The 25,958-nt window shown below is 38.0% G+C and overlaps 1 protein-coding gene across 2 annotated transcripts; it reads right to left on the bottom strand.

Moving 5' to 3' along the window:
• Nucleotides 1-856: 856 nt before the first annotated feature.
• ZHX1 (zinc fingers and homeoboxes 1) lies at nucleotides 857-23,663 on the bottom strand. Of its 2 annotated transcripts, XM_061123261.1 has the most exons (5): nucleotides 23,476-23,663; nucleotides 16,895-17,011; nucleotides 7,966-8,009; nucleotides 5,023-7,884; nucleotides 857-2,461 (listed from the first exon to the last, which is right to left on the bottom strand). In XM_061123261.1, the coding sequence occupies exon 4, from the start codon at nucleotides 7,645-7,647 to the stop codon at nucleotides 5,026-5,028; it is 2,622 nt and encodes an 873-aa protein (XP_060979244.1). In that variant the 5' UTR covers nucleotides 7,648-7,884; nucleotides 7,966-8,009; nucleotides 16,895-17,011; nucleotides 23,476-23,663; the 3' UTR covers nucleotides 857-2,461; nucleotides 5,023-5,025. The 2 variants fall into 2 exon arrangements, with proteins under 2 accessions (XP_060979244.1, XP_060979243.1); XM_061123260.1 differs by lacking the exon at nucleotides 7,966-8,009.
• Nucleotides 23,664-25,958: the final 2,295 nt, after the last annotated feature.

Genomic DNA, 25,958 nt, shown 5'->3' with positions numbered 1-25,958 from the left:
CAGCAATTCCACTCCTAGATACATACCCAAAAGAACTGAAAAGAGGGACTCGTCTTCTGAGTTGTGTGCTGATGGTCACTGAAGCAATTTTCTAGCCCAAAATGGAAACAACCCAAGCTGAATACACACACACACACACACATACATGTGCGTGCATATTCAACCATTAAAAAGGAATGAAATTCTGATATATGCTAAATACAAATGAACTTTGAAAACATTATGCTAAATGAAATAATTCAGACACAAAAGGACAAGCATTGTATGACTCCACTTATTTGAAATATCAAGAATAGGCAAATTCATAGATAATCTAGAAAGTAGATTAAAGGTTACCAGGGGTTATGGGGAGGGGGGCAATGGAAAGTTATTGCTTAATGGTTACAGAGTTCTGTTTGGGATGATGAAAAGTTCTGGAAATAGTAGCAATGGTTGCCCAACATTGTGTAGATAATTGATGTCACTGAACTGTACACTTATAAATGAATATAATGGCAAATTTTATTATATTTTACCACATTAAAAAATTCAGTTAATAAAATGAAAAAATCACTGAAAACTACTAATCACTGCTAATTTTTTATTTTGTATTGAAGGACACAGTCAACCAGGAGAGAAAAGTTCTTTGCTCTGTCAAATAAATATATTTAAAAGCTAGCAAACATCAGAGCAAAGTGCCAAATCTATAAAAGAGACAGGGGGAAAATTACTAATAGTTATTTACAGCTATACAAAATTAACATATTGCAAGGGAAACATAATATAAATATATTCAAAGGTTTCATTTCCAATACTTGACATTTCAAATTTTGAAAACATTAAAATTATTATCAAACAAAACTCAGACCACATTGGCAATGGTTTAAAAAAGGGAGCAATTTAATCTTTATAATACAGAGTGCTTTAAGAAGTTTTTAAACGTGTAAAAGAAAGAACAGTTTAGTGCATTAAATTGTTACAGTCTTTACATTGCTTCTCTTTAAAAAGTTAACAGTAGTATGAAAAAGCCACCCACAAAGCCAGCTGTCTGAGTGAAGAAATCAGCTAAATTGCAGCATTTTGGAATTACTAATAAAGCTATAGTTAAAAATGAAAAGTTTATAAAAATGAAAGCAGCATGCATAGTCAAGGCTTTTTCATAACATTTTCATTAGCTGACAAAACATTAAGGTAAAAACAAGAGCTTAATATTTATTATTCATTAAATTAGACAAAATAAACTGGCCAAGCCCACTACATCTGGTCATTCAGAAAAACATCTTAAAACCCAAAGCTAATGAAACTGAACATTTCTTCTATGAAGAAAGCACATTTTGAAAAATGGTCCTATAGTCACAAAGAAAAGGATCCTTCTCAACACGAATGAACAGCACCGGTCTTTACAAAGTTTATGAGTTAGGAGGAACTTTCAGTCTCCTGAAATGGCAAGAGTTAACAGTTAACACTCCCATAATTCATAAGTGAAGAGCTAAGTTTTAACTTATTCTGATCAGTTCAGGATTTTTTTTCTTTATTCACTGAAATTGTTACACAAAGTAGAATTTCACCAAAAGATAATTTTTGAAAGCTGTGATTTGACACCTGTACAAACATTTCTGATTTCTCTATGATTGTAAGAAAAGAGTAAGTTAACACTTACTACATGATTCCTTTTCACATTTTTGGTACAACGTTTATTTCAGAGTTTCACCCTCTTGAAATTCCTATGCCAGTTTCTTTCCCTTCTTCAGTACTGATTATGTTTGGTTTAAAAAAAAAAAGCTAATTCAGTTTCTAATGAAAGATAGTATCGGAGTATTACAAATAGTAATCGTGGTATCCATGAATGTGTTCAATGAAAGGCCCAATCATTAAGTGCCAATGATACCACAAAACCTCTTTGCTCCAACATGTGTCAATAGTTTTTTACTTATATTGAAATTATATAAACCCATGCACAACTCTTAATCTTAGTGCAGGGCCAGATAAATGAGACATAGAAATAAACCAGATTTTTCTTTTTCCTGCTTCTAACAATTATACTCTGTAAAATGTTTGGTCACTGAAAGCTATAGGCTTAATCACATATCAAAGAATACAGGCAATAAGGCCCATCTTACGAGACATACACTATTAAGCTGAAAAAAATATGAGGACAAGCTCTAGTGGTCATTAAACTCCCTCAGAAAGTATAAGAATCAGAATGTCTCCATCATATCAGAATAAAAATGTACTGTATTAAAATCTGAATTTTTACAAGTTGTTTTTTTAATTAGTGTTCTATGTACATTGCAGGACTTCTGCCATTTGCAGTAGTTTACTTTGGCACAACACTGAATTCCATTTCTTTTGGGTATTGGATCCTATTTTTTGAGATTGTATATGCCCCCAAACGTTTTCAATGTCATCAAAGATTGGGCCATTCACAGTAAATCAGACATCTGGAGTTGAAGAATTGATTCTCCTCCAACGTTTTAGGCAGCTATAAAAGAAAAACATAATAAAAAACTAAACTTTTTAAGATAACCATATTTTAACATTTTCCACTTTTAGGAACAAAAATGATATAAATTAGCCATTAAAATGCATCCTCTGTATTCGCTTATTAATCCTGAGATCACTTGCCACATGTATCTTATTAACATATAATGCAGTAGATTTTCTGTGCAACTCCAGTGTATATGTTTTGCATGTACCAGATTTGCTTATAGACATTTTTCACCTACATGTAATAATTTATAAAAAAATATTCATAGGATTGTAATATATGTGATATAATATATAGTAATTCCTATTTACCATAGAGTTAGTAAAATAAGTACTATATTTATAATAAACAGACTATGAAATCTAAAGACTCTTACATTCTTTTCTATTTATATACAGGGCTAGCTTGTGCAAAAGAGACATATATTTATCACTCTTTCCTGTAACTATTTTGGTAAGGTTTTGGTTACCTTTATTTCTTTTTTTTTTTTTGGTTACCTTTATTTCTAAATAAACCATACTTAAATGAAGAAGTATTTAAATGAAATTTATGGTGTATCATTTCATAAGATGAAAAATTATTTTGTTAAGCCAATGATAACTTGCTGACTAATGGCTTTTATAGTTTTAACTTCTGCATATTTTAAAAGCAGAGCATGCCAATATATGTACCACAAAAGTCAGGTAAATATACACTATACAACTTTTTTGAAAACCATGGCTTTGTGTGAATCTTCTGATCATAGTGTCTATTAGCATATTCATATATAACTTAAGAACCATCCACAAACTTAAAAGGTCAAACTAAGCTGTAGAAAAAAGTTCACATTATTTTTAGAATAAGATTCTAACTCCCTCCAAAATCACGGCAGAGGTTACTACAAAACAACAACAACAATTCACTGCAGCAACAAATCTGTTGATGTAATCTTGGCTGAGTGCACATTCTTATGTTTAGCAATAAAAAGAGCCTGTTAAAAATATTTTCTGCATCTGTGTTAGAAGCAAGCCTGTCCTGAAGGTTTCTGACATAAGGAAATGAAGGTCGGTGTTTCAGGATATAGCCATACAAGACTGCTTAACTTCTTGTGACTCATAAGGATATATTTATGCTCTAAAACCTGGAATAAGATTCATTCTAAAATATGTGCATTTTTCTGTCTGAAAAAAAAAACTATTAATGAAAGAAAAGCTGGAGAAAGATTGCTAAGCAATAAGAATAGTGCCTGGTACTTATTAAGCTCTCTATAAATAACTGTTAAAATAAATAAAATCATGGAGGAAGGTGTGGGGAAATTAAGGAAATTCTGTGCAGAATAAGAGCATAAAAGTAGAGGATGGGGTAGAGATGCAAAAAGCTATGGAAATAAGTAAATATGCTCATATGAGGAGGGTCTAAGTCTTTTTTCCCTCCCCTGATATTTGAAAATACTGCAATGATTTCTGTCAACAAGATGTTTTTGAACAACTGATGGACAGATACAAACACTTCATGACAACTGCACTATTTTTTAAGAAGTACAGACTTATCCTAGAACACACCAAATCAGAGAGCAGAAAAGAAACAATCTGTGCTACTGAATTCTGAAAGTATTCAGAATTAAAATTCTAATTCCAAATCAGGTATCCGATTTGCAACTACAGTGAAATTTTAATTATTCCAATCTGTAACAGAATTAAGACTCAAGGAACATGCCAAACCTTTCAAATTTAAAGCACATTTACTTGCACTTTTATGCCCACAGAGAGATACTTTTAACTTACTGATGTGTTTTTGCTGGTGGCAGGTTTGTTTTATATTAAGTAATGAAAAGACATTTTAGGCAACTGAGTTAATATCAAATCTGTTATTCACCACTGATCTCTAAAACAGAAATAATTTATATCACAGTTTTCAAAGACAGATGCCACCCAAGTGAATATGAAATTATATATTGCTTAAAACAGACCTTTGGCCTTTAATAGAAAAATATTGAGTAATTTTAACACATAAAGCATTTTAAACTCTAGTTAAAAATCTGATAGTTTGGGGGCAATAAAACATTAAAAAAGATACCCATTTTCACCTAGTTCCCTAAAGCTGAGCAATTCTCACCCCTGTGGTGAGTCTTTCCTTCAGTATACTTTCTTCCCTCTTTTTAGTTTTCATTTTTAGATTCTTTCCTTAAATAAGCAAAAAGTGAAGCTTTAGTGAAGGAGGGTTGCAAGATACATGTACATTTTAGTTATCTTTAGTATGTGTTAATCTCCAACCCGCCACCAGTCTTCCTTCTTGGAGAATGGGTAACTTTCCCTTAAAGCAAAAAAACATTTCACATAAAAAATAAATAATTCAGGCAACATTAAACTCTATATAATAAACATAATCAACATAAAAATCAGGCTACACATGATAATCATGTATCTCTTGGGCTACACTCATGGCACCTAGTCCTCTAATTGGGCATCAGAGAAACTATTTTAGAAAAAACACTGTCAAAGGTGAAGATGACAGATACAAGGTGGCTGATCTAAATGTATGTGGTCGGTGAATATACACTCAGGTTAAAAACTTACATGTCAGTCATCTGACTTAGAAAGCTTCCGCTTCACGTGTCGTGGGGGTTCCCAAGTGTCACTGTCATCTGTTTCTTCTTCCTCCTCTTCCTGATCATCAATAACTTCATCCTCCTCCTCGTTTTCCTCAAATAATTCTATACCTAACTCCGATCTTCTCTGTCTTTCGGCAAACCATTCTCGGACCTGCTCATAACCCATATGTGATCTATTAACAAGTTCATCGAGGTCTTGCTCATTAAGAAATTTGTGCTTCAGGTAATAATCCTTAAGTATTGCAGTTCCAGTTTTAAATTTGATGAGGGACGGACCCCTGTCCCAGTTGTTCATTCTCTTGCCTCCTCTGGGCCGCCCGCGAGGTCTTCCTCTCCCCCTGCCTTTTGGTCTCCCCCTCCCCCTTTTCCTAAGAGAAGACAGACCATTCATACTACTGGAATTGGCGCTTTGATAGTAGTAGTACCATTTTAAGTTTCCATTTTTCCAAGCATAACGGGTGTCCCCAAACCAACTAACTATGTCTGTTCTAGCAAGCCCGCTTTCTTCAGCCAACTTGTCATACTCTTCTGGTGACGGCCACTGTGTTCGGACAAATGCACTTTTAAGCATGTGCAGCTGCTCGGGTGTTTTTTTACATATCTTGCCAGTACTCCCTGACTTAGGTGCACTAGATTCATCTCCAGGAGAAGTTTCTCCAGCTTCTTCTTTGGAACTACCTGCATTGCTTTCCTCTACTTCCACTTTCTCTTCCTTTAAAGCTTTTGATTTCTTCTTCTCTGTAAACCAAGCATCAATTTCCCTTCTGGTGAGTTTGGTTTGCGCTCTTAACCTATTTAGTTCTTCTTCTGTAAGTACGGAGCTGTTGAGAAAACTTGCCTGAAGGGCACGAAGCTGCTCCACTGTCTTCTCTTTAAACTTCTGGGGAGTAAAGTCAGGAAGAGGATTCCAGGACTGTTTCTGCGGTGAAGTCACAACAGCTGGGGATTCTGTGGTTTCATCGCTCGAGTCTATGATGATAGTGGCAGAGGAGTCATTGTTGAGATGTAAGCACTGATTACTCTTTGAATTTCTCTGGTTGTACCTTGTGTCACTAAACCATTTTTTAATCTCTCCTTTGGTCAGTCCTGTGATTTTCATCAGTCTGATAATTTCAGCATCATGGGGAAATTGATTCTTCAGGTAGCTGACTTTTAATTCTGCCAGCTGCTCTTTAGTCTTTTTAGCCCGAATGCCAAATGAATCAGGGTTTGCCAACGTGGCTTCATGTTTGACCAGCTGAGAGGACGGGACTGCTGCTGCTGCTGGCTTGGTCTCTGCGGTCGGCTGAGTAGCGGGGACCTGACTTTTCTGAACATTCGTTTGATTTGGAACCCCTGCCACTGTCAAGGCTATAGGTGCCGTTACTGGCAACGTGTTCGTGCCACCTACTTGTGTGAGGACCAGACCTGGCTGGCCAACTATTTGGCACGTCTGTAAGATGGATGGTAAACCATTACTCCCCGCGGAGATGTGGGTAGGAATGACAGTTATGGTCTGAGGTACAGTGTGTACTGTTCCGTTGAATTGTTTCCTTCTTGCCTCCTCTACTTCCTCGGGAGTCCAGCTAACACCATGTTTTAGACGTTGGGCTGAAAACCATATCTTGATCTGTTCCTCTGTATATTTTGCTTGAGCAGAAAGAACAGTTATCTCTGACATTGTTGGATAAGGGAATTTGTTGTAGGTGTTAAGCAAAAGGGGGTTGTTATCCAAGGCAGCATTGTAGGTAGGAATGCTATTAACAGGGATTAGGACTTTGGGAATCAAACTGGAATTCTGCTGAGCTGATACTGCCGTGATCACCTGTGCTAACCCAGGAAGAACTGCTGCCGGGGCCACAACTGTGCTGGCGGCATGTGGGTGGATTCTGTTTACAACAGAAGTACTTGCATTCGATTCAGAAGCTGAAGAGCTTGGATTTTCCACAGTTTCTTCACGGTCTGGTTTGATTTCATTCTCCTTCTCTTCTGGAACGTCCTCAGCTGAATTACGATGAACTGTAATCCGTTTGTTCTCCACTTTATTTTTCATCATTTTCATGATAGGAGTTTTACTGATAGATATTCCTGAAGAAGAAACTTCTGTAGATTCAGCTTGCTCTGAATTCTCCTCCTTAACAAAACTACCATCAAAAGTCAGATCATTTATTGTTTGTTCAAAGATTGTCTGGTTATTTCGTTTCACCATAGTCAACTTAAAATTCTCTTCTCCTGGGTGATATTTCAGATTATGCTCAGAAAGTGCATCATACCTTTTGGTAAGAAAGTTGCATTCAACACAAACATAGGATGAATTTAGCACAACATTGGGATGTTCTGAATCCACATGGAAAGTAAACATATTTAGATCTGGAGTTTGGAAAGTACAGTATTTACATTCATAGCCACCTTCAACTTTTTTATTTTGCTGATTGTCAGAATCCACGGACTCATGAACTTCTTCATCACTTGAGACACTCTCTGTTCTGGTGTTTTCTATAGGTGTAAGTACAGGCGGACCTTCGTCCAAATCTGATACCAACTCGAGGTCTGGATCCTGTTCACTGGCAAGGACCATGCAGGGTGTTGTAGATTTTCGCCTGCTTGCCATTCTGATGTTATGGGGGGGGGGGGGGGGCAAATCTCAGTGGTGATTATAAAGCATTGGGGCTTAAAACTGTTCAGTATCCTTCATTTGAAAACAATGGCTTTTGGTTCTTCAAGTCTGTCTTTGTGCTCAACAAGTCTCATTAGCAGCTTTTTCATGGTGCAATCAAGTAAAGAGCTTATGGTTGGCAAATAAAATACTGCAGAACTGCTGAAATTTTTGAAGCACAACTCCAACCACCTATATTAAGATAAATTAAAAAAATGTTTTAAAATGAGTCGTTATGATCTTTTCAACAAATTACAGCTCTATTTCACTTACGTGAAGTTGTTGGAGAGCTCAGTTTTAAAGATGTAGAATAAAACCTAGAACCAGAAAAAAATTTCTCTGAGGATCAAAATAGATGTCTCCAAGCCAACTCACTGAAGGTCATGTACTGTACCTGATGGGTCAGCCCGCAGGCTGGTGTGTATTTGGATTTTTCAGCCAGCTGGCTATATATCGGAAGGGAAAGGGAAGAAAGTGTCTCCTTTGGCAGGCACTCTCAATGTGAAATGATAATCTGTTAACAGGGGAGGAACTTTAAAACTATAAAAAGCAGCCACAGATACTCAGAACTATGACCACTAAGTGTATAAGGAATTCAGTCCATCAGTTATGCCCTGTTCTTCTTCCTGGTCTGTCTTACCACCCCAAAAGCATGCCCAAGTATGGCAAGAGCAGCAAAGGTAGAATATTAAATGATCAAGGTTTCAGAAATATTATCTTCATCATTCTCCACAACACTATCAGAATTTGTAAAACATGTCTAATCATATCAGTTTCTTGACTCAAAGCTTCTAATGGGTCTCTAATGCTGAAAGAATGAAGTTCAAACTTCGCCATGTAGCTCCCTCCACGTCCCGGCTGCAACCTCAATTTTCTATCATCTCTCCCCTGACTCCTATTTCCTTATGTTTTAGGCACAGAGCAGAAATGATTGCTGTCCCAGGGACTCCCATGCAGGCCATTCCTTGTGTATGGACACTTGTTTGTGCACACACTGGGTGTGACGATCTCTCAGATCTGTCCTATAGATCACCCTTAGCTTTGGCCAACCTCCTTTCTGGTTTATTTCCTAGTCTACCACTTACTGTATTGTACCAGGGGAATGTTGCATTTCTGTCCTGAAACCTCCAGTCTCCTTATTTTTTTCTTCTTTTTTAAAGGAATAGCTTTACTGAGACACAACAAAGCTCTAGAAACTCTGAATGGAGCCAGTTTCCTTTATACCATCAATCTAGCTCTCTCAGCTGAGTTCTCATGACTGACTGCTCATTCATTTCTGTATCCCCTCTGGTATACTGAAGCCTGGAAGGGGGTTTCCCTGGTGGTTCAGTGGTAAAGAATCTGCCTACCAATGCAGGGGACACAGGTTCAATCCCTGGTCCTGGAAGATCCCACACACCACAGGACAACTAAGCCTGAGAACCACAACTACTGAGCCTGCGCTCTAGAGCCCGGGACCCACAACTACTGAAGCCCCTGCGCCTAGAGCCCCTGCTCCACAACAGGAGAAGCTACTGCAATGAAAAGCCCATACATTGCAACTGGATAAAGCCTGCATGCAGCAACAAAGACCCAGTGCAGCCATTAATAAATAATAAATCTTTGATTAAAAAAAAAAGAAGCCTGGAAGTAGGGACTCACTAAAAGCTTATTAACCTGAAACAGGATTCTCTAGTGGTCTATGGTTGGGATTCAGCGCTTGCACTGTCGTGGCTTAGGTTCAACCCCTTGTTGGGGAACTAAGATCCCACAAGCCGAGTGGCATGGCCCCCTCCCACCCCTCCCCAAAAATGTTACCTCCAACCTGAATTAGAATGAACAGAAAAAGAGTCCTAAAAAACTCAAAATGCCTTAAAAGCATCACTATAGCGAACAAAGCTAAAATTCACAAGAAAAACCTTGAATCATCAAGAAAAAGTAAAATATTTTCATACAAATACATTTTAATACTTTTGCACCCAAAAGAGTTAAAATATAATTTTGATGCTAAATCGGTTAAAGTTGGTGTGCTTCTAAAGTCTAAAACAAATGAAAATGAATACAATAAATGGTATCACTTATTTTCTACCACAAAGGAACTATTTTCATTTACTAACATAGTCCTTGTCCTAGCTGAACTGAGGAGAAAAAGTTTATTTCAAAGATTATAAAGCAAAACTAAGTCTCCATGACTCAGTAAAAGAAGGAATATTTTTAGGAAACAGAGCTGTCCAAAGAGACAATGTCCTGCACCTTTGAAGGTGCTAAGATCCTTCTTACTAGGATTATTCAAATCATACTACATTTCCATTTGATGCATCCAAGCAACAGTCGGAAAGTTGGACTAATTGTCTCTTGTTCTCCGATTTCCCGTATTACAAAATAAAGAGCATCACTTTAGTAATAATAGTAATATTAACAGTCCAAAACCCACTCTCAAAGCTGTCAATGTTGGCAGGGGTGGGGTGGATTCGGAGTTTGCGATTGACATATATATACTATTGATACTATGTATAAAATATATAGCTAATGAGAGCATATCAAACAGCACAGGGAACTCCACTCAGTACTCTGTGGTGACCTAAATGTGAAAGAAATCCAAAAAAAGAGGGGATATATGTATATGTATGGCTGATACACTTTGCTATACAGTACAAACTAACACGACATTGTGAAGAAACTATTGTTGTTCAGTTGCTAAGTGGTGCCAGACTCTTCTGCAGCCCTACGGACCGTAGCCCACCAGGCTCCTCTGTCCATGGGAGCTCCCAGGCAAGAATACTGGAGTGGATTGCCATATCCTCCTCCAGGGGATCTTCCCAGCCCAGGGACTGAACCCCTGTCTCCTGCACTGCAGGTGGATTCTTCACCACTGAGCCACCAGAGAAGCCTTAGACTCCAAAAAAGAATTAATTTTTAAAAGTGTCATTGTTTTTTCTATAAAAAAAAACTTTGATTTCTAAGGGAACATAAATCTATCACTGAGATTTAAAATGATTTCTTAAATAATGAGATTTAAAATGATTTCTTAACTAACTGCTATAAACTAAGATAATTCCATCTTTCCTATTCAATTTAATAGGGAACACTACTATTTTTGACCATTTGTTCCTCATTAGAAACAAGGATTTCCTCAAATAGCTTTAAATAAGTGGAAGAGTAACAAATGAGCATCACCCACATTTCTGACAGTGCAGGAGAACTACTGAGAGGCGGGGGGTAAGCTATTTTCTGACTTATTCTCCCAGAACCTTAGATGATATTTAGATGGGGTATATTAAGAACTAAAAGTCTTAATTGAGGAGTTTTTCTTGAAACTGTATTTCTTGAAGTGGTGGTTTTGAAACTTTTTGTTATAAGCAAGAAAGACCTTTCTTCAAACAAAATTCTATGAGGAACCCAAGTATAAAACTGATTAAAGAAAATAGCTATCTGATTGGAGAGTAGAGAAGCTAAACTACCTGCTGACCCCATCCCATGGACCCCACAATCCCTGCTTTCACCTCTGATGGATTCTGAGATGTGTTTGAAGCCTTTGCCTTAAAAACATAGTTTCATCAAAAATCCTCAGCTTGCCAGTGCTAAGTCATGAAATATGATAACTAAAGTGAATATAATGTGTCCTTTTAGGCTTTTTTACTGTAAAAGACAGGCTTGGAGCACCCTGAGATAGAACAGAGTAGCCCCTACTAATAAGAGATACAGAAGAGAAACTTGAGGAGCTAAGATATCTTATTATTCTGGTTCTGTAGCTCTTGGGTTAAACTTACTTTTCATCATATCCAGTATAAATATGGGAATATGCTACCAAGTTGTTACTTTTATTTCTTTTCCTTATAGTTCACTAGCTCAGAATGGTCAGTTTGTAAGAACTGAAACAGATAGACAATTTTCAGAGTATCTTTGCTAAAGTCATGAAAATAATAAAATATGCACATATTATAACCTAATGATATATACATACAGTTGTGCTTTTTCCCTTTGAAAGTATTGGTTTTTGAGGAATTTGAAAATTTTAAATTATAAATTAAATTTATTTAAATTAAAATTTTATATTAAATGTACAATTTTAAAGCTATAAACAAGTTACTTAAAAGAAAGGCTTTAAAAAAAATTCCTCAGTAATGCAAAAGACTAAAATCTGATTATCTTGGGTATCCTAGGTTGTCTCAACCTGGGTTAGTTCTATACCCAACTACATAGACCTGGGAAATACTCTTTCCTCTTTATTCCTAAAACTGCCCATCTTTTGCTAACAAAACCATAATCAGTACATTATTTAACATATTTCTAAAGGGAGACTGAGAACTTCCAAAAGTGCCTCAAGATTTTGCCCAATGACTCAATTCTATTATTATGTATACAACCTAAAAATAAGTCAAAGCACAAATAAAGGCAGCCTCGTGGTCCTTATTTTATAGTCGTAATTTGAGGGGAAGCAGGGATCTCAGTACAATCTTCCCATTCTTCATGGAAGAAGAAACCCACCCAAGGGAATAAATTCACAGAGGCTTTGGGGTAAAGGCTAAAACCACAGGTTTGAGAGTCTCCTCTGTACTCAGTAGTTAGGTGTCTGGAAAAGTTGCTCAATATCAACCTCAGCTTTCTCATCTATAAAACCAAGATTCTTCAGTTCAACAAATCCACTGAACAACTATTTGTTGGAGGTCAACCATGTGCCAGGCACTGTGTTGGGCACTCGGGTACAGCAGTCACCAGGACAGATAGTCTCTGGTCTGCCAGGTTCTAGCTGTTAACAAGGAAAACAGGCTTAAGCCATTACTTAGAATGACTATGATCAACGCAATGAGAGGAGGTACTGGGAACTATGTAAGCACATTACAGGAGGCTTCTAGAAAAGAAGCAGAGAAGGCTGCCCTGGAGAAAATAAACATAAAGGTATCCCACCTCAGATACTGATCAAATAAAAATGCTTCATACACACTAGTATACAGTAGGTGCCTAATTAATGCTATGTTCCAGTCCCTGAAAAATTAACTGGGGAATGAATAAATACCATTTATTTACTATTATTCTCTTTCTTTCTATCTTTCATGCAGCTTAATCAGATGACAAGGCACACAAATTGAATGTAAAAGCAAAAGGGGTAAAAATGCAGAGTAAGAACTGCCATGATGTGCTTTCAATACATCTCATTACAGTGAGTGTAATGGGGCTGAGACAGGAAAACTGCCACACAGAAATCACTATTAGCTGATAGGCAACTCATCCTCTCTTTGAAGGTCAAGTCAAAACAGCTTAAAATCAATTTGGGAAACCTTGCACTATTTACCTGTAAAAGAGGGTTAGAGTCCAGTTGCACAACTGAGGAGCTAGGTGGCTCTGCAGTTAAAACATAATTAAAGTGAAATCTGCCCATAAAAGGAAAAAACTATACACTTTATGCGTATAGCACTATAAATATAATTATGTTTGAATGCCATTTTCAGTAGAGAAAGATGTTAAAAAATAATCAAATCCATTATACTGCCATTAAAAATGACATTCAAAAAAGTAAAGGATATGGCAAAGTATCCACTTACTGTTAAATTTTAATAATCAGAACAAAGTGTTCATACTAACTATAAAATAACTATGGGAGAATATGTATGCATGGTGGACAAAGACTAGATGAAAACATTAAAAAATGAAATTTTCACATGAGATTATGGGTGAAATTTTTATGGTGTGTGTGGTATTTACATTTTCTTTAATAGTGTTATGACATTGCTTGATTACAAAATACAACAAATAGGGACTTCCCTGGTGGTACAGTGGCTAAGACTCCATGTTCCCAACACAAGGGGCCCGGGTTCGATCCCTGGTCAGGGAAATAGATCCCACATGCCACAACTAAAGATCCTGCAAGACTGGAAGCAGCCAAATAAATCAGTAAATATTCTAAAAAAAAACAACAACAAAAAAAACCCAATAGTTTCAAGGTCTTAAAATTGCAAATAGGCTAAACTATTTTTGTGGTCATTTGTCTCAAGCTGGAAACAAAATTTACTTTCTGTTTTTAAAGCAAAAACACGTGCTACCTAAACGTTTTTTCAGGGGGAGGAGGAATCTCTGAGTATGTATAGCATTCAGGTGTATTCCCCACATTCTGGAGGGCTGCTGTCCCATGGTAGAGAAATCAGACTGGTTCTAACAGCCCACAAGAGCACCCCTAGTCTCCAGAGAATAGATTTAGGCCAAGCCAATTTTTATGGTTCTGTGTACTGGCTCTTGTCCTGAAGGTCAGATGCTCCTTAATCAATTCACAATTCTTAATTCATCAAAAGAATTACATCATATTTTCTCTGCATAAAAGCATTTAATGGAAACAAAATTTATTTCATCACAGTATAAAACTTTGGGGCAGTTCTAAAAGTAGTTCTTACATGATCAGTAAGAATGTCTATTTAGCTCTTTACTATATCCCCAGGGCAAAACACAGTGCCTATTAATATTTGTTGGGGGGAAAAAGCTTTAAAATATATCTGTATTTTGTATTAGAGCATACATTTTCCTTCATTAAGCACTCATTTACTGAGGAGCTACACAAAACAAGTGAGTTCGTTTTCACTGGTAAAAATCCTTACTAACAAAGTACTTTAGTCATTAAAACATTAAAACATGCTCAAAAACAGTCTCATATAAAACATTCTGTTTATTAAAATAGAGCGATGGATGTTCAACAAATATTTACCAATTTATCTGTAATTCTACTGTAACAAATCAGTTTTATGTCTGAATAGGGTACACCTAAATTTGTAGACTATATATAAACAAAACAAATTTGTAGACTATATAGGTGACAAATTCATTTCAAAGAATTAGTTCTGCAGTGGAATTCAGGAGAAAATGACATACTTCTTATAAAGATAGACAAGTGCAAATCTGAACTTAGAACCATTATTTCTCTATAAGAGAAAACTATATTTTAATGATGTTCTATATTTTAAAAGAGACTTAAAAACAGGTTCTCAGTGTAATACACTCTATAAAGTTAATGGATTGTTTCAAACTGTATGCTTGGCACAGAAAAAAAAGTCTAAAAAATTTTATAATTATACAGGGTCATAGCTACACTGAATTTCTAAGCCTCTATTTTTTGGCTGTCTTGTACTTTAAATTAAATGATTAACAGTTTATTGGCCTAGTTAGCCACAAAAGCATGTTATTTTGGTAAGATTTTATGTTTAGAAAAACAGACTTTGTTTTTTATGCCAATTCTGGGTCAAATAAGAACATTTAGAAGATTTTAGAAGATAACTATAATTTTTAAGTATCATGTTAGTTTTGACTTAGTACCAACTAAATAAACCGTTCTTAAGGCCGCTAAAATACACAAACTGAGAATCCTTTGAAATCTGTATTCACACATATACTGAGAACTCTTAGGACTCTGTATTCAATTTAGTTTCACTTCTCCCTCTGTGAGTCAGAGTTCTGTTTAGCCAGCTGAAAATACTTACTTTTACGTGTTTGTATTCAAACTAAAAGTTACAATTCTACCAAAATCACAGAATGCCTGAAATAATAGTAGCAACAAAGAATAATGAATCCAAATGAAAACAAGGATATCTACCACTTTTTTAAAAAAAGGTATCCAAGAGGATACTTTTCTTAATTACAAATTTTTTTTGGTCTTTACATAGTAGAGGCATTTTTCAAAGCGTTAATGTTAAAATATTTAGAAACAATAGTCAAGTTCTTAAAAAAAATTAACTGAGAAATCTGACAACCCCAATTTGTATCCAAAACAAGAGTTTGTAAAAATTACTGTAAGCTGGAATCATTACCTGAGAGACAAGTTTCAATAAAATTGCCAAAATGGTCTCAAGATAATACAGATTCAAGTATCGAGGTGAATACAGACAGAAGTGAATGTGATCCAAGTAACAACATCTAAGAAACTGTGGCCAAAGATAATCTAATTTCAGAAGATCCCTTTGCTGATGCTAATTGAGGCTTAGAGGCTTAGAAACTCTATCCTCTCTACCTGTTTTTTCTACCTGAGAAAGCGGACTTTAATGCTGCTAAAGATTAAAAGCCTCTAAGTTGGACAGATTTCTCCAGGGAAGCTCTGACCCCAGATTTGAGGAGTGAAATGTTTTTTTTGAAAGATCTTTAGGCCACTAACATCCTGGTGGTGCACCTTCTGCTGGCATATAGGTAACTATGTAACATAATTTGACGGTGAAACACAAACTAGTCATATAATGAAATATCTTATCTTTATCATTAAAGTTTGTGGATATGATTCAAAAGTAATTTTTGGCTGAAAGTAACTTCCCCCTACTTTTCTCAAGGTAGTGTATTAAATCTTTCACAGAAGTCTAACACAAGAATGCTATTCTTGATTCCAAGTGACATTATCACTGAAAGGCTGAAAAGTCACTCATCTGTCCATTATCTTCCCCATTTATAAAATAAAGTAACTGCTACCTATTTTACTCAGGATACAATAATTCAATTTGAAGGATAATAGTAATTGGTACTGGTAATGTCAACTCGTAAAAAAAACACAAAAATGAAAGTGAACCACCACATTAATAGTTATGGAATCTTTCCTAGTACTTTCTGGAATCATCTGCAATAACAAATGGACTAAAGTATAAGTATTTCAAACAGCATAATATGTAATCTAATGCTTCTCAAAAAGCCAATTTATATCAAGTAAGCAAAATATAAAAGTAATTATGTACAAATACATTTAAATAGTGGTATGCTTAACCTAAATCAAAGTATTTAATTATTAATATCTTAAATTTTATCATTGTAATTAACTATTATTAGAGATCTGTATACTAAAAATGTGTTTTCAGGAATTGTTCTTGACGTCTTGAAGCATTTTTCTGGATATAGGAAAAGAACAGTAAAATTCCCCCACACAAAAGGTCTCTACCCTTCATTTGTCTGGTTTACCACTGTAATTACCACAGGTCCAGTGCCTGATACACAATGAATTTCAGCAAATGTTAATTGAAAAATCACTTCTAAATATACCACATAGATTTATTAAGAAGTGTGATGCTGTTTCCTTTCAAATTAAAGCAGCCAATACTTCTACATTTTTAAAGTTTGAAAGTACATTTCTTAAAAAAGAGTTAAGAATGTATCTGCTGCTTTTTAAAGGAAACCTTTTAAGACTTTAGCCAAATATAGTTATCACTATATTAACTGAGCAATTCCGTCTCCAAGTTTTACCACAACAGAAGGATGGAACACATACCTGCCACAGTCTCCTCCCCATTCTGTTCTTTGACACGGAAGGGTGTCCCTTCAAATTAGGAGGTGTTTAACTCAGGCCATCATTACCAACAGGTCCAAAGTACCTATCTGCCATCACCTACAAAAAAAGCAATATTGCTTTACTATTCTAGATATGATTCAGTCTTATTAGGAAACTTAAAGCCTATGCCTTGGGTTTTTAAAAGCAAATATAACTTAAAAAAATTATTCTCCTCTTAGAAATTTTAAAAGAATCATCGAAATGCCAAACTCAGTAAGATATGCAAAACTGAAAACTTTATATTTTATAAAATAATAAAGTCACTATTATCCTGTCTTCAATACAGATTTTCAAAATGTGAAAAAAATTTCAAAATGTGACTATATGCAGGGTATAATATTAAAGCTGAGATGAAGAAATTGAGAATTGTAAAAAATTAGTACCACACAAGTTATGAAAGAAAACTTAGTTAAACTAAGAGGTGGGAAGAAGGTGGGTTTATATGTTTATATATAAGCCTCACTAGGCTTATATTTATATCCTAATTTACTATGTATTAAGTAGAATGGATCATTAATGCTGGGGACAAGCCAATACTACTTAAATAAACTAGTGGTACCCCACTCCTAAACATATGGTATATCTGATACAATGATTGGTATTTGTTTTAGCAAGAAAGTTGCTACTAAATGATTTTTTAATCAGTGCATTGTGAAACATTAGATGGTACAAACTGAAAATCATTCTCTGAAAACTCAGATTTGTGTGTAAAAATGCTGTGGTATATTACTCAGAGGAGGTAAACCAATCAGGAGAATTAAATAAAAACTATTATTGTTTGTCATATTAAATAACAGTAAATCATGCTTTTGAAGAGTTGAAGGATTTCTGTTATTGTTCTTGAAGCCCTGAAGCTCTGTAAACCACAGTGAATGAATATGAAGTAGGGTGATCTCCCTCAGTACCTATTCTTTTTGATTCCTGCCATTATGACACACACCTTTATGAAGAGCCCTTTTAAGATAAGAAATCATGTAAACACACCAGTCCTTCAGTAAAATACTTGTACGGTGAGTTAAAGCTTCGGCTGAAACACTGCTTTCATGAAAGCAAAAGAGCATTCTCTTGGTGGGCCCAGTGGAGCAATCCTGTTCTGTTGGTAGCCTAGGATTCTACAATTTCATTTCCTGGTGTCTCCTTGTTCGGACACTCCTTAGCCAGCCATCCACAGGATGTGGAGTAGAAGAAAGGATAGGAAACAGCTGCCAAAAGTAGGGAGGTTATTGTCCAAAATGAGTTATTGATAATATTATAGGAAATTGATAACCTATTTGAATCCATTCTTAAATCACACAGTAATCGCAAGATGTTTTACCAAACGAGAGTCTCCTGAGAAGAGCTGCCAAGACATGCACACAGCAAGCAGACAATCAACAAACGAGTTCCTCAGTGTTTCTGGATGAAAAGCATACTTACCTGACGTTATTTCAGTTTCTGATACTTGGATTACTTTATGGCACCTCTCTAATTCAAAGTATCTTTTTAAAATTTGGGATTAAACTTCAAAAATTAAAGAAGTCATCTTGACCATATACATTATGTAATAAAACAGATTGGTTACTTTGGCACGAAAGGATGGACAGGAAATAAAGATGAAGGATTTGGGCTTTGGAATCAGAGTGAACAGGTTCAAATCCCAGTTCTGTCACTTACTAGCTGTGTGGTCTTGGATAAGCCACTTAACCTCTCTGTGGCATAGCGCCCTTATCTGTAAAATGGGACTAATGATATTATCTACTTAATAGGGTTGCTATAGGCATTGAAAGGAATCATACATGTAAAGGGCTTGGAATATTTGCTGGCACATGGTATACCTACAAATTAGACTTTTTCTGACCCTTATTTAGGGTAATAACCTTTAAATTATACAACAAAGAAAGTCTTTGTTTAAATTTTGCTAAATTTTGAGATTGGCATAGTGTTCTGGGTCAGTTGTACTTCAAAAAACAAACAAACCCATATCAAAAAAAGGTCAGATTTGTGGTTGTTGAGGCAGGGTAGGGAACTCAGGGAGGGGAATTGGATGAAGGTGGTCAAAATCTACAATCTTGCAGTTTTAAAATGTGCCATGTGCTCAGTCGTGTCTTACTCTTTGCGACTCCATGGACTGTAGCCTGCCAGGCTCCTCTGTCCATGGAATTCTCCAGCCAAGAATACTGGAGTGGGTTGCCATTTCCTTCTCCAGGGGATCTTCCTGACTCAGGGATCAAACCCCTGTTCTGTGCTCCTGCATTACAGGCATATTCTTTACCCGCTGAGCCATTAAGTAAGTACTAAGGATATACTGTATAACATGATAGATATTAACACTGTTGTACGTATATGAAAGTTGTCAAAAGACTGAATCCTAAGAGTTCTCATCACAAATACACACAATTTGCTAAATGCTGAAACAGTATAAACTCTTTCAAAGTCCACAAAACAATTTTATTTTCCATTTCATAGCTTTGAGCATATTAAGCAGTGTTAGAATAAGCTGGCTTTAACAGTTAGACATTGATCAATCATAATTTATGCCCCTAACTCCAACATACACATATTTTCTGTGATCTAAGCCTCAAGATGAATCATTAATATATGACACATTTAAGGGGTGTTTCATAGAACGAACAAGCTTTTGATATAATCTTATCATAGTAATAAAGAGAATTTTTTCTTTTTTCACCAACCCCCACTCCCAAGTATAGTCTAAGTCCAGCCAAGTTTTAACAAGCTTCTTTTTTTTTTTTTTTTTTTACAATGTTCGAAGGTAAAGGGAATAAACTTAGTAAAGAAGAAAAACATAATTATTAGTGAAGTGCTTAGAAATATCAGAATACTCCTATGTCTTTTCATTCTTCACAACAAAAAAGGGAAAGACCTTTAGAAAGGGGAAAAACGGAGCCAGAAATACTAAGAGAAATATTAAATCACTAAAATTTAATGACAAAGTTATTTTATTTTAAATGATAAATATGTATATGATATATCAACTTTAATGTTTTAATTTTTTAGATAAGCTTTGTTAATATGATTTTTAAATCTAAATTTCAAAGCTGAAAACAAAAATCCTGCATAAAAAATTATTTATTCAATTTTGACTCCCTTGAATAAATGTCATTCTTAATTTGCTCACACATACTTCTTTTCCCAAAGTATATCATCTTATTTGTTTAGACCAAAGGTACATAAGACCATGTTTATAACTTTTAAATACATTACAGGATACTGATTATATAAACTGCAAAGATCAAGTACCCTTTAAGACCAAAACCTGGCAACCTACATAAAAACTTACCTAAGTATTTGCTTTAAAAATAAATTAACTGTATAAAATACAAATCTCCAAAATATAAATGCAAATGTGTATATCCTGATTGGTAATCTAAATCAGCAGCTTCAGTCATACAAATCTTGTTACTTACCACTATGACTATATTAGAGCAACAGGATACAATAATATTAAGAACTAAAGGCTAGTACCATAGTTTTTTTCCTTCAAATAAATGTAATTCGAGTTACTTTTGAAATTACACAGAATGATTTAAGAGGATTTTAAGTCAGAAAAAATTTAAACATACAAATGAATGTGCCATACTATTACTACAAACAGTATAATAGATATTTCTGGACATCTCCCTGAATTGATTGAATACGATTAGATTAAAAACTAGCTTAGGCACTGAAATTTCTACACTGTTAATATTCAAATAAGAAGTCTTTTGAGTCCAAATTCACAATGCTGTAATATACATAAAGAGGTTATTTCCTAAGCTACACTTGAAATAATTTTAGTAATTTTAGGAGTACTTCCATTTGAGTATAAAGCAATAACTGAAAGCAAACTAGTTCCCAAATATCACATTTTTGTGCCTATTTAACATTACAAGAAAGAAAATGTATAGTATGTCATAATATCACCTTTCAGTCTCAATGTGAAATATAATAATAGGGAAAAAAAACCTCCAAAGTGAGCCACCTCACCTACTAACAAAAGAATTGTAAACCCCCCCAAAAAAACAATAACAACAAAACAACATAAAGAATTGTAAAACTTAATTCACATTTATGAAAAAAAAAAGAACTCAGAAGTATCCTTAAAGGTGAAATAGTTGGACATCATTCATGAACTGTCCTCCAGTCCAGTGAAATAATCAACTCACTTGATTGGAGTGATGTCTACTAAGGAGAGCTCACCAGCACAGGGACATTTATGTTTTCAGCCTTACCATATTTTGAAACCATCTGGCAGCAATGCCTTTCTGGTTCACCCAGCCTAATCTGTTCAGAACTGAATATAAAACTAGACCTAAAAAAAAAACCCAAAAAAACTAGACCTACATGCATTTTGGGGAAACCAAAGAACAGCACACATGAATAATAATGTTCTAAATGTGCAGCTCTAAACTAGTTTATACTTGAAAGGTGTTTTTAAAAACATTTCTATTGAAGATGTTAAAGCTCTTTTAAAAATACTAGAATGGTTCAAGAAATCTGTATGAATCATTGCTGTCATCAGTTACCCAAGTCTTAAATTCTTTTTTCTGATTTTAATCCTGTTCACTAAATAAGCCATTTGAAGAGATTCCTCTACAAAGAGAGTTACTGATAAATGAAACACTATCAATTCTATAATGAAAGGACCCAAGGTTTTTTGCAACTTACTTTGCACAAAATTAGTCTGCTTAGCCTTAAAATGCTCAGAGGAAGGAGGGGAAAACTAAGAGAAAAAAATACTCATGAAAGCCCTTTTTTCTCTTACACCCTGTTACGGCATTACTGTTTCTGGCAGCACTTACATTTCTTTTGCTTAAGATCAAGAGTCAGAATTGCTACTCAAGACATTAAAAAAAAAAAAAAAAATCTAAGAATGTGCTAGGGTCAATATCGCTGTTAGAACCAAATTCCATCACCCTCACCAACTGGCATAAAAACAAACGACTTTTTCAGGATAATTTTTCAGAAGCAAGGATAATTCACACAGCACCATATAACACAAGTTAAAGCTTTCAGACAAAGACTGAGAAACAATGACCAATACCAACAAATCTTAAGGTGCGTGCCTGTAGGTTAGGCACACACAAACACTCCAACCCAACAAACAGCCACTGTTCCTGGGATAAAGCTGCTTCTCCCTCCCTCACTGGGAACCACTCTATTTCTCAATCCTGTGATTTTCCCTTTTCAGATAAACTCTCACTCTCCAAGAGAACTGCTTCTTCCTTTCAAGTTACATGGAACCCCAACTTAAACATGTTACATACAAATTCTCTATCAGTAGTGTTCCAGGCATGTTTTCTCCCAGCAAAGATGAGCCCCTTCTCATGTTTTTCTTTAGAGCTGGGGTGAGATGACAGAAAAGCGCGGTGGCATTCCCGCTCTGCCCAATCTCTTCCCCATATCCCTCCTCTATCCATCCGCTTTCCCGCTTCTTAATCCTCCTATCCCGAATCGCTCACTGAAGCCCTTCCAGAGAGTTTGATCCTTCCCTAACCTAAACTAAGGATACGCAACGGAGCCTTTTTCTTCTTGGGGTTCTGCTTTCCCCTTACTATTACCCACAGAGAGATGGGGAGGGGTATATTGCAACAAAGAATTTCAAGTCCCTTTCTCTAGAACTTTGGTGTAAATACACAGGGAAAGGGCATCCCCCAGGGCTCTTCTTTCCTGCCACTTGACCCCCTTCCTCTCAGAGCTCTTTCCTAGCCCCTCATTCCCCGCAAAGGTCAGGAGCATGTTCCCTTCAGGCCCTAAGGCTCGCAGCAGTTCCTGGTCAGCTTCCCAGTCTCCCTCCCGAAAGGGACGGATAACATTTCCATTCTCTTTCATCAACTTCTCCTTAAGTCCCAGGGCTTCTTCAAAACATAATATAGTTAAGGACTCAACTCTGAGTCTTGTCCTGAAATGGGTGCCCAGTCTTCCCTGAAGTGGGGTACAGCCTCTCCCCGAAGGGTTTCTGGGGGCTCCAACCCCAATGCCAGTGCGCTCAGCTCCAGCAAGAGAACCTCTCCTCTCAGGGAGACTGAGTCCCCACGAGGCCACATGCCCCCGCAGGTCAGGACTCCCGATCTCCCTCCCCTAGGACTCTCAACATCCTACGGTGGTCCATCCCTGCGGCGCCTGCCCCCCTTCTAAGGAGACCCCTTTCTCACTCCCGTCAACAATCCCAAGTTGCTCAGTCCTCTCGTACGCAGGCGGGCTGAGATTTTTTCCTTACAGAGACCACCCCCAGCTCCTTCCACGGCCGCAGAGACCCGAGAGCGCAAAGGAGGCTCGGGGTCTGTCCCCCGACGGCGATCCCGGCCCAGGCAGGCCCGGTCCTTGCCCCTCGGACGCCCCGCGCCGATCCGTCCTGCCACCCGCCTCGTTGAGCGCGCTCAGCCCCCCGGGGGCTCTGCCCCGGGGCCGCCCTCCTCCGTCCCGCCCGCGCGCCGCTCGCCTTCCCGGCCGGCCCCGCCGGCCGCGAGCTCTGCGCTGCCGGTTCCCACCCGTAGCCCCGGACTCCCTGGGCCGCTCGTCGCGGAGCCCGCTCGGGCCGCTACCTGCAGGGGCCGCCGCGCCTCTCAGAGCCCCGCCGCCGCCATCTTGCATTTCAAACCGGCTGCACTTTTCAGGGAGTCAACTCTGACCTGTGAACCCTATACCCGGAACCGCTCGGTGGGCCGGCTCACGGCTTCGGCAGCGCGGTGGACCCGGCGGAGCGCAGAGAGTCGGGGGTGGGGGTGCGAGGCGAGCCGCGCGCCCCAGGAGCCGACCGGGGGCGGGAGGGGGGAGGGGAAGAGCCGGCCGAGGCGGGGCCCTCCCGCGCGCGCGCCCTCCGCGCGCCCCCACCCCGCTCCACGCCTGGCTCTCCACCCTGGGACCCTGCTGCTCCCCTGGGGTTCGACCCGGGTCTCTGCCCCCGGGATTGGCGCACGGCGGGAGGTAGGGAGCCGCCCCGCCCCTCTGTCAACAGAAGCCCCGCCCCCGTCTACGGAAGCTCCACCCTCTGTCAACAGAAGCCCCGCCTTCTCCAGGTCTTGGAGCAGCCCCGCCCCCTTGCCGGTGATAGCTCCTCCCGCTATTGGCAGAAGCCTGATCTTCACTCAGGTCAATCCAGAAGGCACCTTGCCTTCTGCCAGTTGTGGCCCCGCCCCCTGGGCGCTCCACCTTCCTAGTGTCACCGCTGAATCGCGAGAAACGCCCCTTGTCATCATGAGCTCCATTTGGTGGCAATACTACCCCAAGCCCCGCCCCTTTCGGCGGGAGCCCCACCTACTGTCAATAGAAGCCCCGCCTTCCTGAGACCCTTCTTGATTCTAGCCCGAAGCCCCACCTCCTGTCAATTGCCGCCCCGCCTCCCCTTGCCTCCTATTCGGCCAAAAGCCGCCCCTCCACCGTCTGACACCGAAAGTTCGGTTCAACCTCACTTGGAACCGCCGTTCAAGACCAAGCCACCCTCTGCTCCCGAAAGCCCTCCTTTGCCTTCTCACGAGTCACTCTTCTGAAGAGCTTTCTTTTCAAGCTGTGGTCGTCAAATCCCGATAGCTTCAATGGGAACCAGCCCCGCAGCGAGGGACCCAGGCTTTGGGGAAAATGGCCCCTCCCCACCCCTCTCCTTCCCTCCGCCCCCACATCATTTTTAAAATGGAGAAAAGTCAGACCAAAGCAAAGAGAAACGGCTCACCCTCAAGCTAGTCGGCTCAGATTCAGGGACCAGGACGTGTGAGAACTCTGGTGGATTAGTGTTCCTTCCCCGCCGCCACCCCAGTCCTGGACCCTCTGTGCTTTGACAGCAGCGCTCCGCTGAGCCACATTAATCCCCAAACATGCAGTTGCTTAAAGTGAAAGCTTGATGGTTGAAATCAATGTACACCAGCTTTTTTTTTACTTATATGGTTCGTCTTAGAACCCCAGAACTTGTGGAAGCAGAAGCAAGCAAAGCTTAATCTTGTAAACGTAGGCATTCAATCCTGCCATAGTCCACACCCTGTATGCAACAAAACAAAAATTTAACATTACTCTCCTGGAATTCAATTTATTGACATGTAAACTATGTACAAGAAACCACTGTAATAGTCTAATAATATAAAGGTGAGATAAGCAAAAGTAATGTATTTTAAAATATACTAGTTTCAATAAAAATCAGAAAATATTTTTCACTGTGGGGAAACAGGGCACCAGTATGAGAACTACAATACAAAACATGCCCCCACAAAATTTCAACACGCCCCCTAGGGGGCAGTACTGTGCCCCCCGAGACTTGCTTAGGATTTATCTGAGGAAAGGAAATGCTTCAGGAAGGGAAATTCATCTTTTGTTGGAGCATTTAACAACTAGGTTTTTGAGTACCAGTGTATGCCAGGCACTGTGGAAGCTGAAAAGTTGAGTCAGGCAACGTTTCTGTCTTCAAGTAGATTACAGTTTAGTAACCAAGCAAAAAACGTTGAGCATAAAAACATCAAGCAAGGTGAGCAGTCAGAAAGATCAAGGAGAAATACATCAAGAGACCCCTTTAAGGGTATGATTAATGAATATAAATCTTACCTTTCTCTTTCCCTCTCTCTCTCCCTCCCTTCCCCCCTTCTCTCTTTTCTCCCACTCCTCCTTCCCCTCCCCCTCTTCTTTAGCATCATTTTATAGTGTGGCCTTCTTCTCTCTATAAGCTGTCTGCCTGGTTCACTGCCCAGTGCCAGCAGCCCAGAGTTCTCCCAATTTAGGGCCATGCCCAGAGGGCAGTTCTGTCCAGGAAAACAATTTCAATAGCTCAGTGCTGAGAACAGTGTCCTTAGCTGAATTGCTGCCAATTATTTGGTATCCTTGTACAAAGCAAGACTGTTATCATCACTCAAAAAAGAAAAAACTGGTTGCAGACCTAAGCAATATGAATATATGTTTAGCATAGCAGATTGTGCCAACCCACATAAATCTGTTTAGAGATCATGTTCACAGAGTAACTTGTTTTTATTAAAATAAACTCATTTGTAAAAATTGTAAATATGACTGATTTCAACAGCTGTGTGGCTCCAGAAGTAAGTTTTTTACC

Source organism: Dama dama, chromosome 21, assembly GCF_033118175.1.
Source record: "Dama dama isolate Ldn47 chromosome 21, ASM3311817v1, whole genome shotgun sequence".
Taxonomy (NCBI): domain Eukaryota; kingdom Metazoa; phylum Chordata; class Mammalia; order Artiodactyla; family Cervidae; genus Dama; species Dama dama.
This window is presented reverse-complemented; position numbering and strand designations above follow the sequence as displayed.